The sequence below is a fragment of the Lemur catta genome, chromosome 15 (genome assembly GCF_020740605.2).
Source record: "Lemur catta isolate mLemCat1 chromosome 15, mLemCat1.pri, whole genome shotgun sequence".
Taxonomy (NCBI): domain Eukaryota; kingdom Metazoa; phylum Chordata; class Mammalia; order Primates; family Lemuridae; genus Lemur; species Lemur catta.
In genome coordinates this window covers 44,110,481-44,137,072 of record NC_059142.1, presented here as the reverse complement: position 1 = coordinate 44,137,072, position 26,592 = coordinate 44,110,481, and the positions used below count along the sequence as shown (strand labels likewise).

The window sequence follows — 26,592 nt, the reverse complement described above, 5'->3', positions numbered from 1 at the left end:
GTAGCGGGGTTATCACTGATGGAAAGGAGGTACAGCTGAGGATAACTCATTCCTAAAAAAGGCTGGAGAACTGTAAACAGGATCTGGGGTGCTATGGTGCAAGGAGGGAAGCTGTCACTTGGCTGGGGATAAAAACATCAAGGATTTTATAGTGAAAAAGTCTAGCTCCTGGCTACTCAAAAGTGTGGTCTGAGCAGCAACAGCATTGTTTGGCAGCTTGTTAGAAATGCAGAATCTTGGGCTCTGCCCCAGACCTAATGAATTATAATCTGCATTCTTAATAAGAGCCTCAGGTGTTTTCTTTATATGCTCATTTAAGTTTAAGGTGCACTCGTGTGTATAATGGGGCGGAGACCCCTGACTATCACAGGGTAGGCTCCCCAGCACCACTGAAGCACTTTATTTTGAATACTTTTGAATACAGGACAGTGTTTCTGAAAAGGTATTGAATTTTTAAAGATTAAGTGCCATAAATGCTGGAGAAAGACCTTATTTAACTGCAGGGAGATTTTTTATAATCCAAATTTCCTTCAACTAGAAACATTTCCTGTGGAGTAAAGTACCAAGTTTCCTTAAAGTGAGGCAGAGCCATGTTAAAAATGTGCGATAAGAATTCAGCGCTTGGCCAAGTCAACAGTTCACACAGCTGGATCAGGTCTGGAGCCACTCATGTCCCTTGGCAACTCCGAGCCACCAGGATGAGCTTTTAAAGGAAGTTGGCGGCTATTCTGCCCCAGAGAGCAGCTCTAAGTTGAGTCTTTAAGGCTGAAAATGCAGAAGGGAGGCTTAACAAAACTATCTTCGGGGACTGTGGCCAGGTAATTTGGCGAGGCGGATACACCCGGGAGAGTAGTAGCAAAAGCCCACACACTGTTGAGACCCTAGCTCACCTTGGACCTCTGACCCTGCGCCTCACTCGGCGCTTCCGTACCCAGCTTCCGCTCCCGCCCCTCGGGCAAGGAGCTGGCCCAAGGGGTGTGGGCGGGGCTCAGAGGCCGGCGGTTGGGGGCGGTACCTGTTGGGGGCGGGTCTCGCGAGGGGAGGGATTTGAGGAGACCTTCTAGCATTGGGCGGCTAGGTGGAGGCGGGGCCTAGTGCTGGGTGGGGCTGAGCGGGGCAAGGAGTTAGTAGCCGCCTCTTGGTATCTGGACTTGGGCTGCCAGACCTCCCGAGGCCGGCGGTGGCAGGAGAGTCCGTAGCAGATCCCGGACCTGGAATATCCGGAACAGGAGCGGAATCAGGATCGGCCGGGGCCCAAACTGGGTCTGTGAGGAGCTGGGGAACTTGAATTAGGAAATCCCGGAACCCGGATCAACAAACCCCGGAACCCGGAATTACGACCAGAAAGTCCCGGATCGCGGAGCTCAGAGCGCGGAGCGGATTCGACGCGGAGCCTGGAGTCTGGATCGCGACGCCCCGGGACGGGACGGAGCGATGTCGGGTCGAGGCGCGGGCGGGTTCCCGCTGCCCCCGCTGAGCCCTGGCGGCGGCGCCGTTGCCGCGGCCCTGGGAGGGCCGCCTCCCCCAGCAGGACCAGGCATGATGCCTGGACCGGCGCTCCGGGGACCGGGACCGGCTGGAGGCGTGGGCGGCCCGGGGGCCGCCGCCTTCCGCCCCATGGGCCCCGCGGGCCCCGCGGCGCAGTACCAGGTGAGGAGCGCGGAACGCGCCGCAAGGGCGTCCCAGCCAGGGGGCGGAGAGGACCTCGGAGTGAGGCCCTGGACAGGAGCTCCTGGACGGAGGGCACAGGGGCCCTGCGTGAGGAACTCACGACGGTGAAGGGCAAGACCAGGGACCCTCGGGTTTACGGCTAAATGGTGGTGGAAGAGTTGGGGGAAAGGGTAACACCGATTCTGTAGTGGAGGGTTTGAAGCAGTTGGGAGGGTCTGGGGTCTTCCTTGGTCCAGGGAGTCTGAGTACCTGAGAGATGGAGGAGTTGTGGGGGCCAGTGAATTGTGGGCAGGTGGGTTGAGAAATGTAGCGTAGGTCCTAGGGTAGGAGGGCCTGGGAAGCAATGAGAAAGTTTTGGAAATTAGCCCTCACTGAGAAACCAGGGTTACCCTGCATTGGCCTTGGTCTCACTCTTTAAGTATGCCCTGTTTTTTCTAGTTGGGAACTGACAGAATTCTAGCATGTCTGAGATGGCTGCCAGCTGCTGATGAGAAGGAAGGAGGCCTGGCTTCCCACGGGCATGGGAGGCTGAGGCTAGGGCAAGGGGATTCCCTAGTGCAGGGGCACACCTGGGAGCCTTTGCTCAGGATGACTCCAAGTTAGAACAGAGACGTTGGTGGCCAGGCCTGAGGAAGGCCCAGCCCAGTAGCAAACAGTTCCCAGCAGACTCTGTTCTGGGCTTTCTGCCTGGTGTCATAATGTCCAGGAGTTGATTAGTGTGGAGGAGCAGAGAGGCTCCACAAAGTCCTGCTAGTCCGGGACTGGAGGAGTCTGCAAGAGTTGCTTCAAAAGGTGCTGTCCTGACTCCTTTGGGGTTTGGCTTTGAAAAGAGCTTCTCAGGTTGCAGCTTCAAAGGCCATTGAGAGGCAGAACTTATGGTCAGTGTTTGAGGAACTCAGCCTGACCCTGCTGGTGGGACTCGTTAGTACCCGTCTGTCATTCCAGGTTGCCCAAGAATGCTTGGGAATCGTGCCCATCCTTCTCCCATCCCCTCTCCACTTTTATTTTTTTTATTTATTTTTTATTTATTTATTTATTTTGAGACAGAGTCTTGCTCTGTTGCCCGGCTAGAGTGAGTGCCGTGGCGTCAGCCTAGCTCACAGCAACCTCAAACTCCTGGGCTTAAGCGATCCTACTGCCTCAGCCTCCCGAGTAGCTGGGACTACAGGCATGCGCCACCATGCCCGGCTACTTTTTTCTATATATATATTTTTTTTAGTTGGCCAGATAATTTCTTTCTATGTTTAATAGAGACGGGGTCTTGCTCTTGCTCAGGCTGGTCTCGAACTCCTGACCTCGAGCGATCCACCTGGCTCGGCCTCCCAGAGTGCTAGGATTACAGGCGTGAGCCACTGTGCCCGGCCCCCCTCTCCACTTTTATTTAGCCTTCAGGTTCTGACTCCGCCATATTCCAACCCAGGTGCTCCAGCATTTGGCACTGGCTTCTTGCTAATCTTCCAAGGTCTGCGCTGGGGCTTTCTCCAGGTAGAGGTCTCAGAAGTAAATGGATCCTCATGGGGTGTACATATCCTGCCAGGACCCCTGAGCCCTCACTTTCTAAAGAGATGCTTAACTGGGACAGTAGCTTTTTCCCCCTCTTACTCCTCATTTGTCCTCCGTCCTCAAAAGGAAATAGGATCAAAGGGTATGGGCAGAGATAGACTTGGTCCCAAGGACTCTAGCTGGGGTACTGTCTTTCCTATTTTGCTTTCCCCCTTGGGGATTCATGGCCCCCCCCAGGGTATCGCTGAGGGGTCCCTGCCTGAGTCACTGCAGTCCTTGGGCCTGCCAACTGAGACCTGGCCTGGGAGCCTCCTGTGGGTCTTTGGCCTTGGAGGGACCTGGAACAGTTTCTTTGGCATGCAACCCATAGGAAATGTGCCCTTGGGAAAGCCCCTGTGAGGATGGATTCTACCATGTTCTGTGGGGAGTGGCCTTGGGCCTGTAGCAAGGCCAGGCTGGCTGGCTGGGTAGCCCTGGGTGACTAGGTGTGGGGAAGTAGGAGATGTCCCTGAGCCTGGGCTTCTCTCCTCCTCCTCTTACTCCTCCTTCTCCCAGCTGCCAGCTGGGAAGGGGAACCCAGCTAGCAAACTTTGGCTTAGTTCAAGGAGGATTCTACTTGCCCTCTTTGCAAGAGCAGTTGTATGATTTCCAGAAGAAGGGACTTGAGATCTGGGGAACAAAGGGGCTGCTGTGTGTTAGGGCTCATGAGTGAGCCGGAAGAGCAAGGATTTGAGGGCCCAAGCTGGGCCAGTAGGGGGGAGCCTGTTGAAAGAAGGAAGTGACGATTCACCTCCCTCCAGACAGAAGTTTTAGCTGTTGATCACAGTTACCTGTGGAGCTTAGAAAAACAAAAAACTGGAAAAAACCAAAAAACCACAGATTAGCAGGTTCACTCCAGAGAATTCAAAATACTTTCTCATGAGGGAGGGGGTAGTATGCTCTCCTCCAACCGAGGTCCTTAGGCCCAACCACCAGGAGCATCAGGGCTAAGGGCTTTGGGGCGGGGGCAGAGCATGTTCACCTGAGTCCGAGATGCCTCACCTGGAGGCCGCAGCACAGGCCCAGCTGTTGCTGTGCTCTCCTGGGTGTTGGTAGAAACCAGCTTAGAATATAGGCTGCTGCTGGGCCAAGGGAGAGGAGGTTGCTGCCTGCTTCTGGGGTTCAGGGGACTGAGCCAGGCCTACCTAGTCCTGCAGCAGGCAGGGAGTTGGAGAGGCTGAGAATTCTGGGCTGTGGGGTTTGTTTTTGTTAAAACTCCTGAGTTGTGTTTTTTGAAGGGGAGGAGTTAGTTACTGGTGCTTCAAAGCCCAGGTGTAGAGCTTGGCAAGGCTGAGCTGGGACTTGAACTGTGAGCAGCCTTCCCCTGGGGCCCTGCCTGAGCTGGGGGCTCTCAGCCCGGGAAGTCTGGAGCAGATGTCTGGGTGGGGCCTATTCCAGGGCCTGCCTGACTGTGCTGCCTTGTCTTGGGACTTCTTGTTATTGGAGCACCTGCCCAGGAGGGGTGGGTGGTGCTGCAGGTTTTGTAAAGGCCCCAGGGTGTAGCTTGGTGGGGACCACAGGGCCCTAATTCACACTCCTCCTGTTTGTCTCAGGCACTGGGAAAAACTCAAGTCTGGGATGTCTGGGGCTTGGGCTTACAGCTGTGGCCACACTGAGTTTTTTTTCTAGAGTCAAGGCCATGGCTTATTAAGGCAGAGAAACAGGCTGTCTTTTGCCTTTCAGCAGCTCTGATGAATCTCTTCCTGATGGGGAGAGACCTGTGGCAGGACTCCCTGGGCCCCAGAGCCCCTACTTTGAACTCTTCATCCTCCCAAGCACTTCCCTTCACCCTTCTCCTCTCTTCTTCCCCATGTCTCTGGGCCAGGTTTCTTTTCATCTCTGCATCTGGTCAAGAATCTGACCCTCCAAGATGGGAGCATGGGTTTAGTGCTAGATGAAGTGATGGGGGAAGAATCTTCTCTCTGTGATACTGCGGTGGGGGAGGCTCCTCTGATTTGGTGCTAGTCTCCACCCAGCCTGGCTTGGTTGGCTGGTTGTGCTGGTTGCATAATGTGGGCCCTGGGGCCAGCCCTGCTAAGCTGCCAGGGACAGTGTGTGCGAGGCAGAGCTGCCAAACAGGCCTTGCAGTCAGCAGCCATGGTGAAGGTGATGGGGGGCAGAGGTTACTCCCAGATGGGCTCCACGGGAATACTGGGAGCTGGGCCTCAGTGGGAAATCCTTCTGAAGGCTTCAAAAGAAGCTATTTCTGTCACCCAGATTCCTGCTGCTGTCCCTGTGACTCTGATCCTTGCATCCCAGGATGATTTTATCCCCATTCTCCAGCTTGGGATTGCTATAGGGCTAGACGGAGCTTGAGCCAGTCCTGGCTGCCAGGTGGTGCCTGGACCACAGGCAAAGTCCGGGTGCCAGCTGTGCGCGCTCTCTCTCTCTCTCTCTCTCTCTCTCTCTCTCTCTCTCTCTCTCTCTCTCTGGCCACCCAGGAGCCGTAGCTTCCCTTTCAGGGTCTTCTGGCATAGGGGCAGTGGTTGGGCAGCAGGGAGGTGAGAGAAGGATCTGGTTCTGGGTTGTGGGTAAGGGCCATATGGTGACCAGAAGGTCTCTGTACTCTACCTGAGGCCACCCCCACCAGCTGGGACATGTTCCAAGCCATCCTGTTGCAGCTGGCTCCTCACCTGGGGTGCTGCTGCCTGATGGGCTTGCGGCCCACTAGGCTGCTTTTCTCGCCCAGTCACACACCAGGCTGGCGACAGGGAATGGGGATTAGGACTCTGTGCTATCAGCCTCTTATGTCATACTATACCCCTCTTTGGCTGCGACACTGGCCCTCATGCAGGGCTTCTCCTCACAGTGGAGGCAGGAGGAGGAGGGCAATGCTGAGTGGAACTGTCTGAGGGCTTCAGGAGCGCTTCAAGGCCAGCTGGTCGTAGGGAGCAGGGGGACAGCACACTGGGGCTGGGAGGCTGGGATGGGGCCTGCAAAGCTTTCCCAGACCCTTCCCTCTGCAGGCAGGACTCTCCGCCCACCCCCGGGCTTTGGCAGGCCTCATTTGCTGGCACGGCTGCCAGGGTGGTTGTAGGGGGCGAGGCAGGTATGGTTTACACTCTGTGTTCAGGCGCCCGCTCCCCTTTGTTCCTGGCATTCCAGCGGGGCTCTGTGGTGTGCTGCTCAGGGCTGGACCTGGCTGAGGAGAGGGATGGAAAGCATGGGCTATGGGCTCCAGAGGGCCCTGCCCTTGACCTGTACACCCCCGTTGGCTCACTTCCCCCAGCGGCCTGGCATGTCACCAGGGAGCCGGATGCCCATGGCTGGCTTGCAGGTGGGACCCCCTGCTGGCTCCCCGTTTGGCACTGCTGCTCCACTTCGACCTGGCATGCCACCCACCATGATGGATCCATTCCGAAAACGCCTGCTTGTGCCCCAGGCCCAGCCCCCGATGCCCACCCAGCGCCGGGGGTAAGACCATCCTGTTTCTCCTGCCCTACCTAGCCCAGCTCCGGTTGTAGCAGAGGATTTCCTTCTATCCTGAGGGCTTCTATGACTGAGGATAACTCCTGGCTCTCTTGGGGGAGGGTCCTGGGGACTGAAGAGGTGGATGGGGGTGGTGAGCGTCCTTTGGACCATTGACCTCTTACATGGGTTTCTGTCCTCTCCAGGTTAAAGAGGAGGAAGATGGCAGATAAGGTTCTACCTCAGCGAGTAAGTGCTGGCAGGAGGTCTAGGAGGACTGCCCAGTGGCTGGCTGGGGATGGGAGTCCATCTCCCCCAACCCTGGAAGTGGGGAGGAAGGGAAGGAGCCAGAGCTGTGGCTGAAGCAAGCTGAATTCCTTCTCTCTTCCTCCAGATTCGGGAGCTTGTCCCAGAGTCTCAGGCATACATGGATCTCTTGGCTTTTGAGCGGAAGCTGGACCAGACCATTGCTCGCAAGCGGATGGAGATCCAGGAGGCCATCAAAAAGCCTCTGACGGTGTGTGGAGCCCGGACCCCCTCTGGCCTTCCCAAACTTCTCTCCCCTCCCTGGCTTGTTTTTCAGGGGCCAAGCAAGGGTTGGTGTTGGGCTAGAGCGGGATTTTTCACATGCAGGATGCAGCCGGTTGGTAGAACATGAACTCAGTTTAATGTGTTGGGGCCTGTATGTTTTAAATGAATATAAAATAGTAGAAAATATAAAAGTACTTCACAGCAGTAAAGTATTTACCATAGTAATGAAGGTATTCTTTAATGAACTTTTTGTTTCAGGTATTTATATATAGGTATGCAGATCCTGCGTCATAATTTAAGATGTAAATCTTATAGATTGTGGTCAAAAGTTTGAAAACCACTAGAGAGCAGATAAAAGTAGTTCCTTTTTCCTTTCTCATCCCTAGAGTTTTTCTTTTCCTAATGATAATCTAGAACAGTCACCTGAGTGGTGAAGTCTTTCCAGGAGACTAGGATATTTTGGGGTCATGATGGGCGTTTGGGTTTCATTTAAAATCTGAGCCAGAGGTTTCTGATTTGCCTGGTAGCGCTCTACCTGTGTACCTCTGTCAAGCCATACCTCCGATCCCACTGTGTTAGCATTGTGGGTGATGCATCTGTTTCCCCCATAAATTGTGAATTCTTTAGGGCCGGGGCTGGGATCTACTATTAATACTTCCAATTCCCAGTGCCTAACAAGGTGCAAGTCACATATGCTTGATATCGACTGTTGGATGATTTCATAAGGGAAGACTGGGTAGCATTGTTTTCCAATATTTTGATCCACCTCTAGTTGTCATTCTCTCTTTAGCAAAAGCGAAAACTTCGGATCTACATTTCCAATACGTTCAGTCCCAGCAAGGCAGACGGCGATAGTGCAGGAACTACAGGGACCCCTGGGGGAACCCCAGCAGGGGACAAGGTGGCTTCCTGGGAACTCCGAGTGGAAGGAAAACTGCTGGATGATGTGAGTTGGGGAGGGAGGTGTCAGGAGGGCAGGAGGCCTGTGCAGGTTTAAGATGGACCAGACACTTACGTACTCCCAGGAGGCGCTGCCCCAAGGAGAGGGTGCTGCTCGTGGTCCTGCTTGCCACAGCTCCCAGCCAGAGGTTGATTGCGTGGTTTTTTACAGCGATCTTCCTGTGGATGGCAGTCGAGTGTCTTGAAGTCCCTCACTGGCTGGCAGGGGGCTGCATAGAGAATCTTTTCTCTGCCTCCAGCCTCTTTGCCCAGAGTCTAAGTGCTTTCTCTAGGGCCCACAAATGCTCAGTTCCCTGAGCTTCAGGGTTGAAACAATCTGCTTTTTGGGGGAGTTAGCATAGCTTTAGCAGCTTTAGGTTTGAGAGTTCACAGAAGCACAATCTCACGCTCCTTTCTATTCCCAGCCTAGCAAACAGAAGAGGAAGTTTTCTTCATTCTTTAAGAGCCTCGTCATTGAGCTGGACAAGGAACTGTACGGGCCTGACAATCACCTGGTGGAGGTGAGCGTGGACCTGGGGCACGGGGAGAACAAGCTGCCTGAGGACACCAAGCACAGGCTGATGTGCTGGTTGGGTGGAGAAATGGCCTTGGTCCCCTTGGAGGGCCATGTGTCCATGCCTACACCCTTGGTGATAAGCTCTGCTCCCGTCCTTGCCAGTGGCACCGGATGCCCACCACCCAGGAGACAGATGGCTTCCAGGTAAAACGGCCTGGAGACCTCAACGTCAAGTGCACCCTCCTGCTCATGCTGGATCATCAGGTGACATGTCCTGGCATCATGTCTGGGGCCACAGGGACTCATCTGGGGGAGGGGAGCAGATTCCTAGAAACCCTTCATGTCCCTGCCCGATTTTCCTGCTTTGCTTCTTCACAAGAACCCATTGCCTGACTTCCCTGTGTCCATCTCCAGCCACCCCAGTACAAACTGGACCCCCGACTGGCGAGGCTGCTGGGAGTGCACACACAGACACGGGCCGCCATCATGCAGGCCCTGTGGCTTTACATCAAACACAACCAGCTGCAAGATGGGCACGAGCGAGAGTACATCAATTGCAACCGTTACTTCCGCCAGGTTAGCCAGATGCCATCCTCTGTTCTCTCGGCCCCTGCTGGGCTAGTTCTTGGCCACAGTCTTCAGACTGCTGCCCCTACTGGCCATGGAATGGTTCACTTCCCCCGTGCCCTCAAAGCCATCATCGAGCCTTTGGTACTCTCTCCAGATCTTTAGTTGTGGCCGACTCCGTTTCTCCGAGATTCCCATGAAGCTGGCTGGGTTGCTGCAGCATCCAGACCCCATTGTCATCAACCATGTCATTAGGTAAATGGAAGGTGGGGGATGGGAAGGCTCATCTAAGAGCAGATTCATCCTTGGCTTGAACCAAAGCCAGAGAGCAGGTTGGTTTCTTGCTCCCTGTGTGCACAGAATGGGGGCCAGGTGGGTGGGATGAAGACATAGGTGCTTCCCTTTCCCTTGCTGTGTGCTGCCTGCAGTGTGGACCCTAATGACCAGAAGAAAACAGCCTGTTATGACATTGATGTGGAGGTCGACGACCCACTAAAGGCCCAGATGAGCAATTTTCTGGCCTCTACCACCAATCAGCAGGAGATTGCCTCCCTTGATGTCAAGGTGGGCCTTCACTTCCCCAGCCTCCTGTGGGGCCCAGGATGGGGGTGGGCCAGCCCTGTGAGGCACTTCCATCCATGTAGCTCCTTAGGGATGGCATCTCTGGCTCAGTCCTTTGGGTTTAGGCCTGGGAGCAGACCAGAGGCCCAGTATGACACATGCATCCTTCCCTAGATCCATGAGACCATTGAGTCCATCAACCAGCTGAAGACCCAGAGGGATTTCATGCTCAGCTTTAGCACTGACCCCCAGGACTTCATCCAGGAATGGCTCCGTTCCCAGCGCCGAGACCTCAAGGTATAGTCCTCTTTCTTGAGGGTGGAATGCCACTTGAAGCACTGGATGATTTTTTTATCCCCAAGCACTATTGTTCCAGTTTCAGGGGCAGGAATTTTGCTACAGCTTTCCTCCTGGCTCTTTACAGATCATCGCTGATGTGATTGGAAATCCTGAGGAGGAGAGACGAGCTGCTTTCTACCACCAGCCCTGGGCCCAGGAAGCAGTGGGGAGGCATATCTTTGCCAAGGTGAGGCTCTGTCCTGGTCGCCCTCCTTGGCTGTGAGTCGCAGAGACCTGAGTCGCTGGTCTCTCCCTTCTTCTAGGTGCAGCAGCGAAGGCAGGAACTGGAACAGGTGCTGGGAATTCGCCTGACCTAACTGCTCAGGGATCTCTTCCTTTCTTCCCAGCCCTGGAGCCTGGAAGGGGAGCCCCCTCTGGGTCTTGGCTGAGGCTGCAGACGCATAGGATGGGGTGAGGGGTGTCTGCTGTCCCCCTCTACTCCCCAGCTTTAGTTTCATAAGTGTAGTGATAGGATTCCTTATTGCTTGGTCCCCAAAGCCTTATTACTTACTTTTCGCATTGGCTTTAACGGGGTTCTCATCAGATGATGTCTCCTCTGCCCCCGGCAGGCAGGCCCAAGTAGGACTGCTGGAGGCTATGCTTTGACTTTGTAACCGAGACATTTCTGAACCAAAGGCGGCTGGGTTTGCATGTTTACAGACTTCCCCCTGGGGAGAGGGTCAGAGCTGGGGAGCTGGGCGAGGAGGCGGTGGCACAGCCCAGACTCTTCCTAGCCTTTCTAAACCAAAGTTCTTTGCCATTCCTACAAGCCCAGCCTTGCTGCTGGTTTTTTCCTTTGGGTATTTGCACTATTTGGGGAGCAAGTTTTTCTATGTGGGAGCCACTTTTTTATACAGGGGTAAGTTGGGGTTTTTCATGGAGCCCTGTTTGGTGCCTCCTTAATTTCTTTCCTCAATCTATGCAAGCGGCTTTGGCCGCCATCATCTCCTGGAATGCCTCCTAGAGGAAGGGGACACTGCAGGCCTGAGGTCTGGGTGTGTGCATGGTGGAGGGCAGAGGAAGCGGGGCTGGGAAGATTGTTGTTGGTTGCCCTTTGGGGCTTGGCAAGTGCCACTTCTGGCAGGTTTGGAAATTCCCAAATAAATCCTTTTGTTTATTAGGGTGGTGCCCAAACCTGGTCATTGAATAGTACAGCCACTCCGGTAACAGACTGGAGTCCTAGAGGGCTTGTCCCACAGCTTTATTTGAGGGATCCACACAAAAGATGTCTGCTCACTTCCATAGTTTCTTGATGGACATGTTTTTCTCGCTATCCTTCTGCATGACCTGGAAAGAAAGCAAGCATTAAATTCTGAACCGGGTAACACAGGCCCTAGCCCACTGCTCCAGACCCACCATCAGCAGAGGTGGAAAGATGGAGACAAGTACCTTGGCTACTGCCATCTCAAAGTCCTCCTGGGTGACATGGACTCGCCGTTCCCGCAAGGCATACATGCCAGCTTCTGTGCACACGCCCTGAGCAGGAAAAGGAAGTTAAGGCCCCCTGTTGCTGTGCCCCCTCAACCCTGAGTGTGTGTGGCCCTTGAACCCTTGCTGCTGCCTCCAACTACCTTCACTTCAGCCCCTGATGCTCCTGGCATGAGCTCAGCAATTTTTCTCAGGTTGATCCCCCGGGTCAGGTTCATTTTCCGAGAATGGATCTTCAGAATGTCCAGTCGGGCCTGCAGATGGGAGAGGAAAGGGCTGAGCCATATCCCTACCACCATAGTCGGAGCCACTCTGAGCACTGCCCCTCACAAACCTCCTCATTGGGGGGTGGGAATTCAATTTTTCTGTCAATGCGGCCTGGGCGAAGCAGCGCTGAATCCAGGATATCAATTCTATTAGTAGCCATGATAACCTGAGTGGAGAAAGGAGAGGAATCAGCTAAGCTCTTCCTCAGCCTGCACCTCAGCCAGGGCCTGCCCTTGGCTCAGCCTGAGGCTGATACCCCCCCTCACCTTGATATTCTTGGTGGCCTCAAAGCCATCCAGCTGGTTAAGCAGCTCCAGCATTGTGCGCTGCACTTCACTGTCCCCTCCAGAACCCCCTTCCAGCCTCGAGGAGCCAATGGAGTCAATTTCATCCATGAAGATGATAGATGGAGCATGTTCTCGTGCCATGACAAACAGCTCCCTCACCATTCTCGCCCCTGTGCAGAGGCCAAGCTACTGTTAGGGAGCTGATAAGCTAGCTCCCCGCACCGCTTTCCCTTTGGTTCTCACATTCCTAGCCACGGTTACCTTCCCCGATGAATTTCTGTACCAATTCAGAGCCAGAGACACGAATAAAGGTGCAGTCTGTATGATGAGCCACAGCCCGGGCCAGCAGTGTCTTCCCAGTGCCTGGGGGTCCATACAGCAGCACTCCCTAGAGGAGAACAGCAGACTCAGGGCAGAAAGCTGGGCCCTCATTTTATTCAGTGAACATTTACTGAGCGCTGGCTTTATGCTGGATCCCTTGCTAGATGCTGGGGATATGAAAAATCAACAGAGTCCCTTCTGAAGCTTATATCCAAACCACCTGAATACCCTGGAAACATCCCCTCTCACCCCAGCCCTTCAGCAGGAAGGGCCCACCCAAACAGGCTGCAGCCTATCCCAACACCTCCCCACCCCTGCACTCGGCTTGGCCTGGGGCAGGAGAAATAAGTACAGCAGGTCCTCCCAGAGAAGCCCTGCTCCTCACCTTGGGCTGTGCAATGCCCAGTGCTTCAAAGAGCTCAGGATGCTTAACAGGCAGCTCAATCACTTCTTTGATCTCCTTGATCTGCTTGTCCAGTCCACCAATCATCTCGTAAGTCGAGTCTGGCACTTTCTCCACCATCATCAGTGACACCAGTGGGTCCACCTTGTTGGGTAGGATCTTGTGCAGAGTGTAGCTGTCATTTCTTAGAGCCACCCGGCAATTGGGTGTCACCTGGGCAAAGGAGGCAAGTTTCAGGAATGGTACAATGAGAGCTGACCCCACCCCCCAACCTCACCTGCTACTCACATCATTGATGTCAATGTTCTTGTCTACATCTACGACAAACTTGCCCTCAGGATGCACCTACAGAAACAAGGGCTCATGACCTTCCCTGACAGCCACCAAATCGCCAACCCTACCCAGAAAGACCCATGAGAATCCCGTAACAATGTGACAGAACATTGTCCTCCAAGGCTACACACAAAGGGCTAGGACCACAGTGAGGAACGGGCCAGTCCCTGGGGTCATGCTGCTTTTACCTTGACTAACACTTTTTTCTTATCCATGGCTCGAACTACTTCCCCTACATAGGAGCCCTGTTCCTGCAGCAGCTGTAGCTCCTCCCGCAATAGGCGAACTAGAAGGCAAACAGACAGTGGTCACCTAGCTTCTCCTTTGGTGTTTCCCCCTTTCCAGGACACAATTTAACATGCATGAACTAAGGATCACTTTGAAGGGAAGAATACACAAAAAGGCCAAAATTCATGTTTTTAAGGGGGTTGTATTGGAGCACGGGAGAGAGACGTGCATGTGAAACGACCACATGATGACAGTGGGAAGCATCATCTCGGCCTGGGAGAAAACACTAAGCACAGCTCTGAAGATGGTGCAGGGAAGTTACGAATAGTCACACCTCAAACTGCCCACATGCAACCTCCCATCTTTCCCCCTCACCTTTTGCATTTAGCTCATTTCTCTGTGCCTGCAGCCTCCGGAGGTTTTGGCTCTTATCATTCACAATCAGCTGTGGAGGACAAGAGACAAATTCCGTTACCCAAGGGTGGAATACGGTAGAAGGCAGGATCTTGGCCAAGAGCCTCACAGGTGCATATGAGTGAGGAAAGGGCACAGAGCACCTGCATGTTGTTTCAGATTCTCCAGTATGATCCTAATGATCCTGGCCTGTCCTCCAAGAGCCCCTCTGAAGCCTAGGGCAGCCAGCAAAAAATGGCTGTGACTAATACTGGTCTAAGAGTAACAGTCTAAGGGAGAAAAGTTATAGCTGGCTCATGTAACAGTGAATTTCTTGTGGGAGGTAATATAGCAGAAAGATCTTTAGATTAGGAGCCTGAATTCTAGCCCAGCTGCTGTCAATTAAAAGCGAGGTAAAGCTAAGGCAAGCCATTTAAAAAAATCTAGGTCTGTTACCCAAATACACAAGGGTGTAGAATCAGCTACACCTGATTCTTTTCAGTACTATTGGGATGAACAAAAGAAAACACGTATAAAACCATTCAAAAATGGTAAACCAAATATAATGCCTGCAATCAGCGGTGGAGTTCAGAATTTTTCCTTATGGCTTTCCCCATCCAATTTATACTACGGTTGACCCCTGAACAATGTGGGGGTTAGAGGCAAAGTTGAAAATCCACACAGAAATTTTGACTCCCCCAAAACTCAACTACTAATAGTCTACTGTTGACCAGTTAACACAAAGACTAATATCCACATATATCTCATGCACTCAACACATACCTAACTTTTCCTTAATTTTTCTGATATTTCTTGGCTATACTGTTTTGAGTTTTTTCAAACTTGCAAGCACATCTTCCCTTTTATGAGTAACCTTTTTCTTCAGGCTTCTAAAAGGGACGGCCTTTGGCTAGAGGTAGCTTCTCTACTAAAATTTGACTCTTGAAGACGTGTAACAAACTGAACATTATCACCCTCAAGGAGTGGGATGTGAGGACAACAAGAGAATAACTTCATATACTTTATATTACTTGTTACTTCTTATACATACACTTTTCTAGCTAAAAACAAACAGGAAAATAAGCTTCTTGCACTGCAGTCCCGTCTGCTTCCATCGACTCTCAGACCCCGCCTTCTAGCTCCCTCTAGAGTATGTCCTCACCTGGAGTTCTTCAATCTTGGATAGATAATACTGACGAAGTCCGCTGCCTGCCTTCCCCTCTTCCAGCTCCATCTGAAGACACAAGATAATTATTAAACAACAAGCTAGACATCCAAGGGGTAAAGCCGCTTCCAGGGAACTCCACCATAAGGCTTAATACCTGGCAGCTTTGTGTAGTAGAGTCTGGGCTTTGGAGGCTTAAGACCTGAATTCTAATCCCTTCTTCCCCCCTTCGAACCTCCATTTTCCTATGACTAAAATAAACGAGAACGCCGCCTACCTCACAGGACTTTCAAGAGTATCTAAAGACACTGTACACGGGGCGCTGTGCACTGTGTCAAGCGCCATACAAACCCGAGACATTGTTACTACCGACCAAGCCAGTAGGAAGGACGGCGGCTCGCGGAGCGGCCCGTTCCCGCTCCCATCGCTCCTCTCACTCACTCCGCTGCTACCGAGTCTTCCTCTCCCAGCCCTGCCCTGACTCACCGGGGGCGGCGCTGACACAGCAGTTCCGGCCTCGGGCAGGACCAGTCTGGATTGGCCCATCTACCCCTGACCCACGAGACCCCTTTGTCCCGGCTCGCTGCCCACCTCTAATCACGCGCGCTCTGCATCCATCCCCGGTCCCCGCCCGCCTGGCTGCAGCAGCAGCCGCCGCCGCCGCCATACCTGCTCCGGTCCGTCAAGCGCCATCTTCCCTCCAGCGGAGACCGCCGGCATCCGGGCTGCCGTGGCGCGCAGGCACGGAAGCAGGGGCTTGTGGCCTTAAGCCCAAGGCAGGGAAGAGTTCCGGGTCAATGGGCGGGGTGTGCGCCAAGACGACGATAAATGTGGAGGCCATGATGAGTGGGGCGGCTACTTGAGTTCAGGCGCTTAGGACGGGAAAGAAGAGGGAATGTAGTTACTAAGTGTTGCTTCTTAGAAAGTTGGTTTTTAGTTCTTGTAATCTGCCTCATGATCCCAACGTTCAATTTATAAGACCCAGGGGACAGACCATACAAAAGAAAAAAAAAAAAAAAATTTTCATGGCCACACTCAAAATGGCGAAAAACGGAAACCTTGGAGCCAGGGACGCAAGCGGAAACGGAAGTACGCTTGTTGCCTGCATGTGGTGAAAACGGTACTGGGTCTAGGTGAGTGTGGGGAGCAAGGGACGCAGTGTGATTGCTGTGCCAAGTGGAAAAAAGAAAGCGGAATCTAGTGCTCCGGGAAGAGACGTTCCCAACTTTTACCTTCTTCCCAGATTGAGTGACACTCCCCCATTCCACCATGGGCAAGAAGGGCAAAGTTGGCAAGAGCCGACGGGACAAGTTTTATCACTTGGCGAAGGAGACGGGTGAGTGAGGGTTCGCTCCGTCTGCGAGCAAGCGATCTTTCTCTGGTGCGCCTCCATTCCCTAGATATTGGGTTCCTCTTCCGCAGAAGTGGTGGTGGGTTGTGAGTCCCGAGAAACCCTGCTGGTAAAGCACTCCGCGGACTCTGTCGTCACCTCTAGGTTACCGTTCCCGCTCTGCTTTCAAGCTAATCCAGCTCAATCGCCGCTTTCAGTTCCTGCAGAAAGCCCGAGCCTTGCTGGACCTCTGTGCTGCGCCAGGAGGATGGTGAGAAACACTTCGCACAGATTGCTTCTGATGGCAGCTTTCTGGGTTCTGACCCTGGGTGGCTTAGAGTTTTGTTGGAGGGCGGTGGGATTCGGTACAGTACGGTAATCTCAGCCTCAGATTTCTCTGCATCCCAGAGCATAGGTCTCTCCTAAACTTTGGGGGCCGTTTCTTTTCTTGATTGCAAAGAAAAGGCTTGGAATGTGAACATAGGACATGCTCTGGCCACTGCCCTTTGCATAGGCTCCTAACAACAGGGGTTGAGAGATCACACTGCTAAGGGACGGAAAGGGAAAGTCCTCAGTATTTTAATCTTTATTCCTTTTTTAGGCTGCAGGTGGCTGCCAAGTTTATGCCTGTATCCAGTCTTATTGTGGGTGAGTGACAGGTGACTCTCCTGGGTGTTTTCTGAGGTGGATGTATGAGGTACTAGTTTTGTCCTGTATTTCCCTCCTCCTTGCATGAGGCAACCCTTTAGAATACTCTGGCCTGATTTCTTCCAGGAGTGGACCTGGTTCCAATCAAGCCTCTCCCCAATGTGGTGACTCTCCAGGAGGACATCACAACAGAACGCTGCAGGCAGGTAATAGGAGTCTCTCTTTTCTTATTCCCTTTATATGCAAACATCGACATCTCCAAATCCTCTAAAGGTGGTATTTTTCCTACTTACCATGCTTTGAGCAAGTTTAGGTGACATCTGTATAGTAAGACCCATAATAGTCTTAGTGTTAACCCCAGTCTTTATTTAGAGTCAGGAATGAAGATGTCATATTATTATTATTTTTTTTTTTTTTACTGTTGTGTCCCTGTGCCTTGCATAGGATTTGGCACATCATGGGCACTTAGCAAATGACTAGACAAATGGCTGAACCAAGGCAATTTTTAACCATTCTTGTTTTTCTGATACCATAATCCCTTTCCTTTTCTGTAGGCCCTGAGGAAGGAGCTGAAGACCTGGAAGGTTGATGTCGTGCTCAATGATGGGGCCCCCAATGTTGGGGCTAGCTGGGTGCATGATGCTTACTCACAAGGTGCAGGGAGTGTGGGGCTTGGAGAGGAGGTGGGGGTGGAGGTGGGTATGCCCTATCAGGTGGCAGAGGTCCTCAGCTGACTATTTCTACCCCACAGCCCATTTGACACTGATGGCTCTGCGTTTGGCTTGTGATTTTTTGGCCCGTGGTGGCTGCTTCATCACAAAGGTTTTCCGTTCCCGTGACTATCAGCCCCTCCTGTGGATCTTTCAGCAGCTGTTCCACCGTGTCCAGGCGACCAAGCCCCAAGCCTCTCGCCATGAATCTGCAGAGATATTTGTCGTCTGCCAGGGTGGGCATCACTTCCTTGTCTTGACTCAGTCTCCCAACTACCAAAGCACACTTTTTGATATAGCCTATCATTTTAGGATTCCTGGCTCCTGACAAGGTTGATAGCAAATTCTTTGACCCCAAATTTGCTTTCAAGGAAGTTGAGATTCAGGCAAAGACTGTGACTGAGTTGGTGACTAAGAAAAAGCCAAAGGTATGTTAGGGGAATGGGGCCACCCTCGGATCCTGGAACTTTGGAGAGATTGGGCCTGGTGGGTCCTACATTCCCCAGAAGGGACTGCCCAACCTTCTGTATTTCCCTCCCTAAGGCTGAAGGCTATGCTGAGGGTGACCTCACTCTGTATCACCGAACCTCAGTAACTGACTTCCTTCGGGCTGCCAACCCTGTTGACTTCCTCTCCAAGGCCAGCGAAGTGAGTCTCCAGGCTTGAGGGATTTAAAGGGGCCCCAGAAACATGGCCTGAGAATATTTCCTGACACATTTCCCTCCTCCCAAACAGATCTTGCTAGATGATGAAGAGTTGGCTCAGCATCCAGCCACGACTGAGGACATATGGGCATGCTGTCAAGACATCAAAGTGCTGGGGAGAAAAGAGCTCAGGTCTGTGGTGTGGGGAGTGTAGGGGCCAGGAGCTCTGAAGGCAGGGCAAGGCAAGTGAAGGCCATGATGTTGGATCTCTGGAAACAGGATGCTGCTGTGCTAGAGGTTTGGGGTGGGGCTCTGAACCTTAGGATTTATGTGGCTGAAGCTTAAGATTTCTGGGGTCCACCTAAAACAGAGAAGGGGGCAGGGACAAAAAGGGAAAAGGTAAGATCAGTAATAGTATTTCTGGGGCAGGTCCCTACTGAACTGGAGAACAAAGCTTCGGCGACATTTGGCCAAGAAGCTGAAAGAGCAAGCAAAGGCACTGGACATCAGGTGAGGAGGGAATGAAACCAAGGCAGGTGTCCACTGGGTATCGGGGGAAGTATCTGGGAAAATAACCGAACTCCTTTGGACTGTTTTGTCAGCCTCAGTTCAGGAGAGGAAGAAGAAGGTGATGAGGAGGAGTCAACAGCTGGGACCACAAGACAACCCTCTAAGGAGGAGGAGGAAGAGGAACAACTGAACCAGACCCTGGCAGAGATGAAGGCCCAGGAGGTGGCGGAATTAAAGAGGTGAGGGGACCTGCGGGGAGCTTGGGGAACCGCTGCGCAGAGTTCCTCAGCGTGCGAAGATGGGAGAAGAGAATGAAAGGTATGGATAGGGAGTTTGAGCTGAACAGCTTTATTCTCTCAATCCACCCCCAGGAAGAAAAAGAAGCTGCTGCGTGAGCAGAGGAAGCAGCGGGAGCGTGTGGAGCTGAAGATGGATCTGCCGGGGGTTTCCATCGCAGATGAGGGAGAGACTGGCATGTTCTCCCTGCGCACCATCCGGGGTCACCAGGTGAGGCAGGGCTGGGGCTCAGATTGAGGAGACGGGAGGATCTGCTTGGGTGTGTGGAGGTGGGGGTGTTGGATGTCCTTTAAAGTGTGCTGAACGATGATGGGCTACGGTTGCTGTCTTCACTCACAAGATGACTTGGCGAGGGGGAGACTGGGGAAAAAATAGGCCTCGTGACTCAAAGGCCAAAAAGAAGCATATACCTAAAATGATGAAATTAGGAAGAGTGTGGTAGGTTTATCCTTGTAGGACTAGAGCATCAGGACCGAGGTTTAGGTTAGGGTAGATGCAACCAGGATACTTGGGTCATAAGCACAGTGAATAGAGGGTCTTCCTCAGAGGGGAGCAACACTCTTCAGTTCACTGAGACCAAGTTAAAGCTTCACATTAGGTTACTTACTCCTGCCGAATACTGGAGAACATGCTTTTCCTGATAAAAGCAGTGTCACAAGCAAAATGAGCTTTCATGGCTCTGGTGTGGGGATATCATAACCATGTTATCTTTGTTGTACAAGAGAGGCATTAGAACATAGTGGCCCTCAGTCAGGTGCAGTGGCTCATACCTTTAATCCCAGTACTTTGGAAGGCCGAGGCAGGACAGCTTGAGGCCAAGAGTTTGAGAACAGCCTGGGCAACATAGTGAGATCCTACCTCTACAAAAAATAAAAATTAGTTGGGCATGGTGGTATACATCTGTAGTCCCAGCTACTTGGGAGGCTGAGACGGGAGGCTCACTTGAGCCCAGGAATTCGAGGCTGCAGTGAGCTATATTGCCACTGCACTCGAGCCTGGCGCTTAAACACCCTGTCTCTTAGAGAAGAAAACAGAACTAGTGGCCCTAGAGCAGACACAGGCTCAGGCTCCAGTCCCAGTTCCACCACTTGGGGGTTGTGTGGACCCTGAGGTGACTGCTTTTCTTCTTTGCCTGTTCCCTCATCTGTAAAACAGTAATAGAACCTACCTTGTAGGGTTTTTGTGAGGAATAAAAAAAGATGGTTGGGTGTAATCCCTCATGTGATAAACAGGAAATAGTAGCTGTCTTTGCCTGGGGAAAATAGATTATGAGATTCAGAGAACTGATTTAAGTGAAAACAGTTCTGTTAATGTATATGTTGCCTGGGTTCCTTTATTCAGTGGAAACAAAATGTATTATTCTCAAAAGGTGACTGAGGTGCCTTCTGAAAATAATTTTTAAAGGAAAACCAATGTTTAACATTTTAAGATCTGATGCTATATGGTGGTGGGCTACTTTTCCATAAAACCTATTTGTGCTACCACCATCAAAGGCAAGACAGCAGAGTGGGATAAATCAGTAACCTAGCCTGGGATGGGCTGGTCACTTCCCTGGGTCTAAGCTTCCCTGTCTGTAAAAGGAGATGATGTATTTGCCACACATACTTCCTAGCATTGCTGAGGATAGCTAACAGACAACATGGCAAAAAAGCTGGATGTTCCTTTTAAATATTTGATCTCTGTTTCTGTTAAACTTCAGTTGTTAGAGGAAGTAACAAAAGGGGATATGAGTGCTGCAGACACACTTCTGTCCGATCTGCCAAGAGATGACATCTATGTATCAGATGTTGAAGAGGACGATGCTGATGCATCTCTGGATAGTGACCTGGATCCAGAGGAGCTGGCAGGAGTTGGGGGACATCAGGATCTAAAGGACCAGAAGCGGTAAGGCTGGGTGGGTGGGTGTGCACGTGAGAGGGAGTGGGGAGGGATTAGGGCAGTGAGGACTCCAGGCACTTAGGGTCACTGGGTCCTCCCCCTGCTTTCCTTTGGGTCTACAGAGTGCGATATGCTGAGGTGGAAGATAAAGAGGAAGAGGAGGAAGAGAATCCATTGCTGGTGCCACTGGAGGAAAAGGCAGTGCTGCAGGAAGAACAGGCCACCCTCTGGTTCTCAAAGGTAAGAGGCTGGGGACAAGACTGACAGGAAACTGCCATCCCCTGGATAGAGGGTAACTGAAGAGCCCCCCCACCCCCAGGATGGCTTCAGTGGGATTGAGGATGATGCTGATGAGGCCCTGGAGATCAGTCAGGCCCAGCTGTTGTATGAGAGCCGTCGGAAGGGACAGCAGCAGCAGCTGCCACCGCCACCACCATCTTCCAGTTTGAAGACTGAGAAAAAGTCTCCCCAGTGCCAGGATGAGGCCCCTAAGGGGCCAGAGGCTTCTTCAGGGACAGAAGCTACCCCTGGCCCTGAAGGGGAAGAAGGAGATGGCAGCTCAGACAGTGATAGCAGCAGCAGTGAGGATGAAGAGAGGTGAGTGGTTGCAGCTGATGGGAGAAGAGATAAAGAGGAAACAGTGGCTTGAAACATTTCTCTACCTTGGCTGCAGATAGGGAGCTTTAAAAATACTGTGCAGATGATTCTGATTGAACCGGTCTGGGGTGTGGCCAGGGTGGCATAATTTTTGCAAGTTCCCTAAGTGGATGTAAATAGGAAGCAGGGTTGAGGTGAGGTGGGGGAGCAGTGGATATTCACTCACAGTCCTCCCTCTTCGCAGCTGGGAAGCACCCCGTGGTAAGAAGCGCAGACGTGGGCCTAAGTCTGATGACGATGGGTTTGAGATAGTGCCTATTGAGGACCCAGGTGAGAGCTTTGCATGCAGTGGAAGGACAGGAGACCAGCAGAAGTGTCAGCATTGGGAATCCAGCTTTGATTTTTCTCCTTCCCTCTCTAGTGAAACATCGGGTACTGGATGCTGAAGGCCTTGCTCTAGGTGCCGTTATTGCCTCTTCCAAAAAGGCCAAGAGAGACCTCATAGATAACTCCTTCAACAGGTAGGGAGGCCCGAAAATCATGAGAAGTAGCCCAGGATATGGTGGGTAAGTGGGTGATTTCTTCCTTAGGAAGCCTGGAGTGGTTGGTTACTGGGTTGGTGTCCTTTCTGCCCAGGTATACGTTTAATGAGGAAGAAGGAGAGCTTCCAGAGTGGTTTGTGCAGGAGGAAAAGCAGCACCGGATACGGCAGTTGCCTATTGACAAGAAAGAGGTAGAGCATTACCAGAAGCGCTGGCGGGAAATCAACGCTCGTCCCATCAAGAAAGTGGCTGAGGCCAAGGCCAGAAAGAAAAGGAGGGTAAGTGGCAGGGGAAGTAGCTGCCTGAGATGGTGGGGGGGAGGCAGGGATGGGAAGAGGTCACTTGACTGAGGTCCCCTCCCAGATGTTGAAAAAGCTGGAACAGACTAGGAAGAAGGCAGAAGCTGTGGTGAACACAGTGGACATCTCAGAACGCGAGAAAGTGGCACAGCTACGAAGGTAATGGCGGAAGACACCACAAGGGGACAAGGTTAAAGCAGCAGAAAGCAAGTCCCTAACCTGTTCTCTTCCCTTTGTAGTCTCTACAAGAAGGCTGGGCTTGGCAAGGAGAAGCGCCAAGTCACCTATGTTGTAGCCAAAAAAGGTGTGGGCCGCAAAGTGCGCCGGCCAGCTGGAGTCAGAGGCCATTTTAAGGTGGTGGACTCAAGGATGAAGAAGGACCAAAGAGCACAGCAGCGTAAGGAGCAAAAGAAAAAACACAAGCGGTAGGGAGCAGAGCTGCTGGGCCTCTGAGAAGAGTATAAGGACTAGGGGGGAAGATGGTGGCACGGCCCACTCTGGCTTCAGTACCAGCCGTGCCCTCACTTGCATTGCAGCTGTCTGACAGTGAGGGCGGGTACAGAACTCCCACTGTGGTCCTGAGCAGAGAGGAAGATGTCCTCCTGCCTGAAGCACAGTCTCCCAGAAAAACACTGCTGAACTGTCTTTACAGACCCCACCATCCTTCCAGGAAGAATGTGGGGATACTGGATGAAAAGTCAATGTTAAACTGTAAGGGGAGGTTTTACAGTTTAAGTGTTGGGGTGGCATTCATTGTAGTCCATTCCTGGGCTTCTGGGCCTCTCAAGCCTTCCCCCTTCCTATTCTTGAATAAAACCAGGGTGGTGAGAGAGATGTCTTTTCTGACAGTTTAATACTATGCATTACACTGTTTCATTATTTATTAAGAATATGCACCGACTTTGTGAAGTAGAAACGACAGACAATCCACAGATCTCAGTAGTAAAACATTTACTAGAGAGCAAGCAGAAAGGAATGCACATCTTAAAGAAACCTTCACAAAATCACAAAATTCGAAGTTTGTATAATTCTTTTCCTTTTATAAACAAGATAGAACAAAAATCATCAAAATCATTTCAGCAAAAGACTTTTCTACCATTGGGGCAAGTTAAAAAAAAATACAATGAAATAGAAGACATTTAAAAAAAAGCTGTTGAGGTTTTTTTTTTTTTTTTTTTTAATTTTAAATTTAACACCACCTCAGACCAGGAGCAACCCTGGAATCATATGGATAATCTTTTCTTTTCAATCACAGTGGCTTTGGAAATCTTCAAAGCCTGGGTCTAGAAGGCTGCTGCTTCCTCTACATGTCTCAGGGCAGGATGCAAACCTGGCTGGGGAACCTGAGCATCGACTCTCATTTAGCATCAGACATCTCCCTTCCCTGGCAAATGTCTAGAACCACCAAATTGCTTCCCAACAGTTCAGTGGGGTTTGCAGAAGCCAACTCCTAAAAAGGGGACTGCCTGGCCACACAGCTAAGAAAAGGAATTCAATTTATAGATGTTTATAAGGTGACATCTTAGTAAAAAATATAAGCTACATATAATATAAACCTAGAGTGAGTTTTGTGCCCTATGAGGCCCCTTCTCCCAAGGTATCAACTTACCCTCATGACAACTCACCTAGAGTCAAAAGAAGCTTCCCAGCTCTCAATGCTTCCAGGGACCAAAGCAGCTTCCCAAGAAGAAGAGCTAACATCTCCAAGCTCCAACTCTCCACTAAGGGCAGGGGGTCCTTACACCTTGGACCCCAACCCAGCCCTGAGACACCTAGTTACCAAAATCTTTCTAAAAATAAAATTAAACACAACTGATTTTGCGATTTAGCACATACCCTCTAACTGTCCCATCGACTCTTCTTGCGCTTGGGTGGCTCCGGGACAGCAAAGCCATCAGCTGTCTTATCTGTCTTGCTGTCAACCTTGTCCATCTTGCTGCTGTCCACCTTGGGGTCCATCTTACTCTCACGATTACAACCTTCTTTCCTGCTTTCCCCATTCCGACCATCGTTCGCACCCCGGCTCTCCCCATGCCGGCCTACACTTCCGCCATGCCTGTTTTCCCCATGCCGTTGGCCATCGGGATGACGGCTGCTGCCTTCTGGGTAGCGGTATCCATCTCCATGGCGACCGCCCTCTCCGTGACGTGGGCTGTCACCGTGCCGATTGCCACTCTCTCCGTGACTATGACGGCTGCCACCCCGGTTCTCAGTATATCTCTCTCTTTTCCCATTGCCACCCCCAATCCCTTCTCGACTGTCGTTCCCTGAAGCTGAGTTGTTGACTCCCTGGGCTGCAGCAGAAGGGTAGGTCACTGGAGCACTGCTGATGTTCCCAGTATTGCCAAAGCCTGGGATAGCCTTGGTGGCACCAGCGATGGGGCTGTCAGGACTGTTATGGCCCTGTTGTGCTGAATTAGTTGGAACAGAATTCAAGCTCCCTGCACTAGTCCATCCACTTGCCCCAGCGGCAGAGCTTCCAGCCTTCTGATTGCTTAAACTGGCTGCAACAAAGTGACTCTTGTACTGTGACTGAAAGAGAAAGAGACACTAAGAGTAGGTAAGACAGCAAGTTCAAGAAACTTGAGTAAAATAAGCTTGGGAAATGATAAAGTATACAGAAATTCTAACTATGCTGTCTTGGCAGTGATGTTAGTGCCTGCCCTGGTGCCTCCACAGCGCCACCGCTTCTGTTCTATTCTTATGCTGTAAAGGAAAACGCTTGCATCTCTGTGGAGAGATGGACCTCAATGTACTGAAATTTACTTTTATAGCCTGACTGGCTAGAGTAAAACATCAATGTATACAGCAATTCAGCACATTTATGGTTTACAATCTGTTATTTATAATTCAAAACTAAAAAGTTCTAAAAACTAAAAAAAAAAATTTTTAAGTTTGATGCCAAAACCTAACTTGAACTGATATAAAGGCTGTTTAGTTTCTATCTATTGAGCTTAGCATCATTATCAATATATTTTGCTCCAGAAGTTTGATTATATAAGATGTGGCTGCAGACCTTTTTGTGGTGTTAATATACGGAATATGTATCACATTATCTTTCCTCAAATCTGAAAACTAAGCCCTGATTTCCTAAACAAGGATTTTTACATTCTTCTATTAGTGAAAACCAGAAAAAATTTTAGAACCAAACTGAAACAGTCTGAAGACAGATAAAATATGTAAATTAAGACCTAGCTAGTTAATCAGATGCCAGCTAGCTAACCAGAAAGGTAGACATGGAAGGAAGAAAGGTTCAGAGTTCCTAAGAGGTAACAGAACCAAAGTTGTCTTAGCCAAAAAGATGGCAATTACTCTCGGCCAGAGAACAAAGCCTTGGCAGTGGGGAACACAAATCCTACTACAGAACTGCAGTCCTAGACTCGGAGTAACTCAAGCAGATGAGTGGCATGAAGGGTTCTCTGGTTCCACACCTGCATCTCCAAGTAAGCTACTGTTAGTTAACATTATATCCAAAATCCAAGCAGTGAGAATGCCCTAAATCTAGCATCAAGTCTATAAGCCCAGCTACCACCTCAGGAGAACTAGACCCCCTTTGTCATTGCCCAAGAGTTACTGTTAAGAGCTCTTTCAATGAATTGCTTATTTCAGACCTGGAAAGCTGCTTTCATTGCCGTCAGCCGATCTCCCATAGCTCCCGTGGAGGGTTTGTAGGCCTCATAATTGCTCATTACATTATTATTTCCTCGGTCCTAAAAAATAAACACATCTATGAGGATGGCAAAATACCCAGGAAGGCCCACTGCCATAGACCGGGCCTCATGATACTGAAAACTCTGAAGCAGGAACTGTAATGGGAACTGGATATTTTTAGAAAATTACTTATGAGAAAAGATGAGAACAGTGCAGTGATGAAGAATCACTTAAAAATGCTTATGCCCCTCAATCTAGTAATTATATTTCTGGAAATTAACCCTAATAATCAGAAATGCAATCAGATTATGCCCAAAGTTGATCATGTATTATTTGCACACACATACACACACACAAACACATTAAAAGTAAAAATAATGTTAAAGATGTAAAGGCCACAAATACAGCATATTGTATGACTGCTCAGGCTCTGAATCAAGACCATTAAGGGTCGGAATCTCAGCTACAACATTTACCAGGGCAGCCTTAGGTGCCTCTGTTATCTGTACTTACGCAACTGGGCTGTTGTGAAGATTAACTGAGTTAATAGATGTGACTGCTTGGAATAGCCCTGGCACATATTTAA

The 26,592-nt window shown here is 51.0% G+C and overlaps 4 protein-coding genes across 11 annotated transcripts in view; 2 read left to right on the top strand and 2 right to left on the bottom strand.

Annotated features, from left to right (window-relative positions):
• The first annotated feature begins 1,082 nt into the window (after positions 1–1,082).
• SMARCD2 (SWI/SNF related, matrix associated, actin dependent regulator of chromatin, subfamily d, member 2) lies at positions 1,083–11,195 on the top strand. The gene is made up of 13 exons (XM_045525984.1): positions 1,083–1,650; positions 6,443–6,627; positions 6,828–6,870; positions 7,016–7,138; positions 7,943–8,098; positions 8,517–8,612; positions 8,771–8,872; positions 9,023–9,184; positions 9,333–9,430; positions 9,604–9,739; positions 9,911–10,033; positions 10,161–10,262; positions 10,339–11,195. Exons 1-13 carry the CDS (start codon positions 1,435–1,437, stop codon positions 10,390–10,392), a joined length of 1,596 nt encoding a protein of 531 aa, XP_045381940.1. The 5' UTR covers positions 1,083–1,434; the 3' UTR covers positions 10,393–11,195.
• Positions 11,196–11,261: 66 nt separating this feature from the next.
• On the bottom strand, positions 11,262–15,686 carry PSMC5 (proteasome 26S subunit, ATPase 5). 3 transcript variants are annotated; one of them, XM_045525986.1, is made up of 12 exons: positions 15,570–15,686; positions 14,898–14,969; positions 13,718–13,787; positions 13,303–13,400; positions 13,070–13,126; positions 12,764–12,994; positions 12,319–12,445; positions 12,037–12,227; positions 11,838–11,936; positions 11,647–11,757; positions 11,465–11,551; positions 11,262–11,362 (listed from the first exon to the last, which is right to left on the bottom strand). In XM_045525986.1, the coding sequence occupies exons 1-12, from the start codon at positions 15,618–15,620 to the stop codon at positions 11,309–11,311; spliced, it is 1,248 nt and encodes a 415-aa protein (XP_045381942.1). In that variant the 5' UTR covers positions 15,621–15,686; the 3' UTR covers positions 11,262–11,308. The 3 variants fall into 3 exon arrangements, with proteins under 3 accessions (XP_045381942.1, XP_045381943.1, XP_045381941.1); XM_045525987.1 differs by lacking the exon at positions 15,570–15,686 and adding an exon at positions 15,274–15,333; XM_045525985.1 differs by lacking the exon at positions 15,570–15,686 and adding an exon at positions 15,058–15,238.
• Positions 15,687–15,954: 268 nt separating this feature from the next.
• Positions 15,955–23,187, top strand: FTSJ3 (FtsJ RNA 2'-O-methyltransferase 3). 3 transcript variants are annotated; one of them, XM_045525982.1, is made up of 22 exons: positions 15,955–16,033; positions 16,144–16,236; positions 16,396–16,501; positions 16,832–16,878; positions 17,005–17,084; positions 17,433–17,532; positions 17,630–17,824; positions 17,901–18,016; positions 18,132–18,236; positions 18,324–18,424; positions 18,662–18,742; positions 18,835–18,981; positions 19,114–19,249; positions 20,739–20,923; positions 21,040–21,157; positions 21,237–21,514; positions 21,759–21,844; positions 21,936–22,035; positions 22,151–22,334; positions 22,420–22,514; positions 22,595–22,780; positions 22,892–23,187. In XM_045525982.1, the coding sequence occupies exons 2-22, from the start codon at positions 16,170–16,172 to the stop codon at positions 22,935–22,937; spliced, it is 2,559 nt and encodes an 852-aa protein (XP_045381938.1). In that variant the 5' UTR covers positions 15,955–16,033; positions 16,144–16,169; the 3' UTR covers positions 22,938–23,187. The 3 variants fall into 3 exon arrangements, with proteins under 3 accessions (XP_045381938.1, XP_045381937.1, XP_045381939.1); XM_045525981.1 differs by having other exon boundaries at positions 16,015–16,236; XM_045525983.1 differs by having other exon boundaries at positions 16,021–16,236; positions 22,595–23,187.
• Positions 23,188–23,289: 102 nt separating this feature from the next.
• DDX42 (DEAD-box helicase 42) overlaps positions 23,290–26,592 on the bottom strand; it is a 35,123-nt gene continuing 31,820 nt past the window's right edge. For all 4 annotated transcript variants that reach the window (XM_045525976.1, XM_045525977.1, XM_045525979.1 and 1 more), the window contains 2 exons: positions 25,967–26,065; positions 23,290–24,887 (listed from right to left, as the gene is read on the bottom strand). In XM_045525976.1, the coding sequence (XP_045381932.1) occupies positions 24,195–24,887; positions 25,967–26,065 (792 nt within the window). In that variant the 3' untranslated portion in view covers positions 23,290–24,194. The remainder of the gene's footprint in view (positions 24,888–25,966; positions 26,066–26,592) is intronic.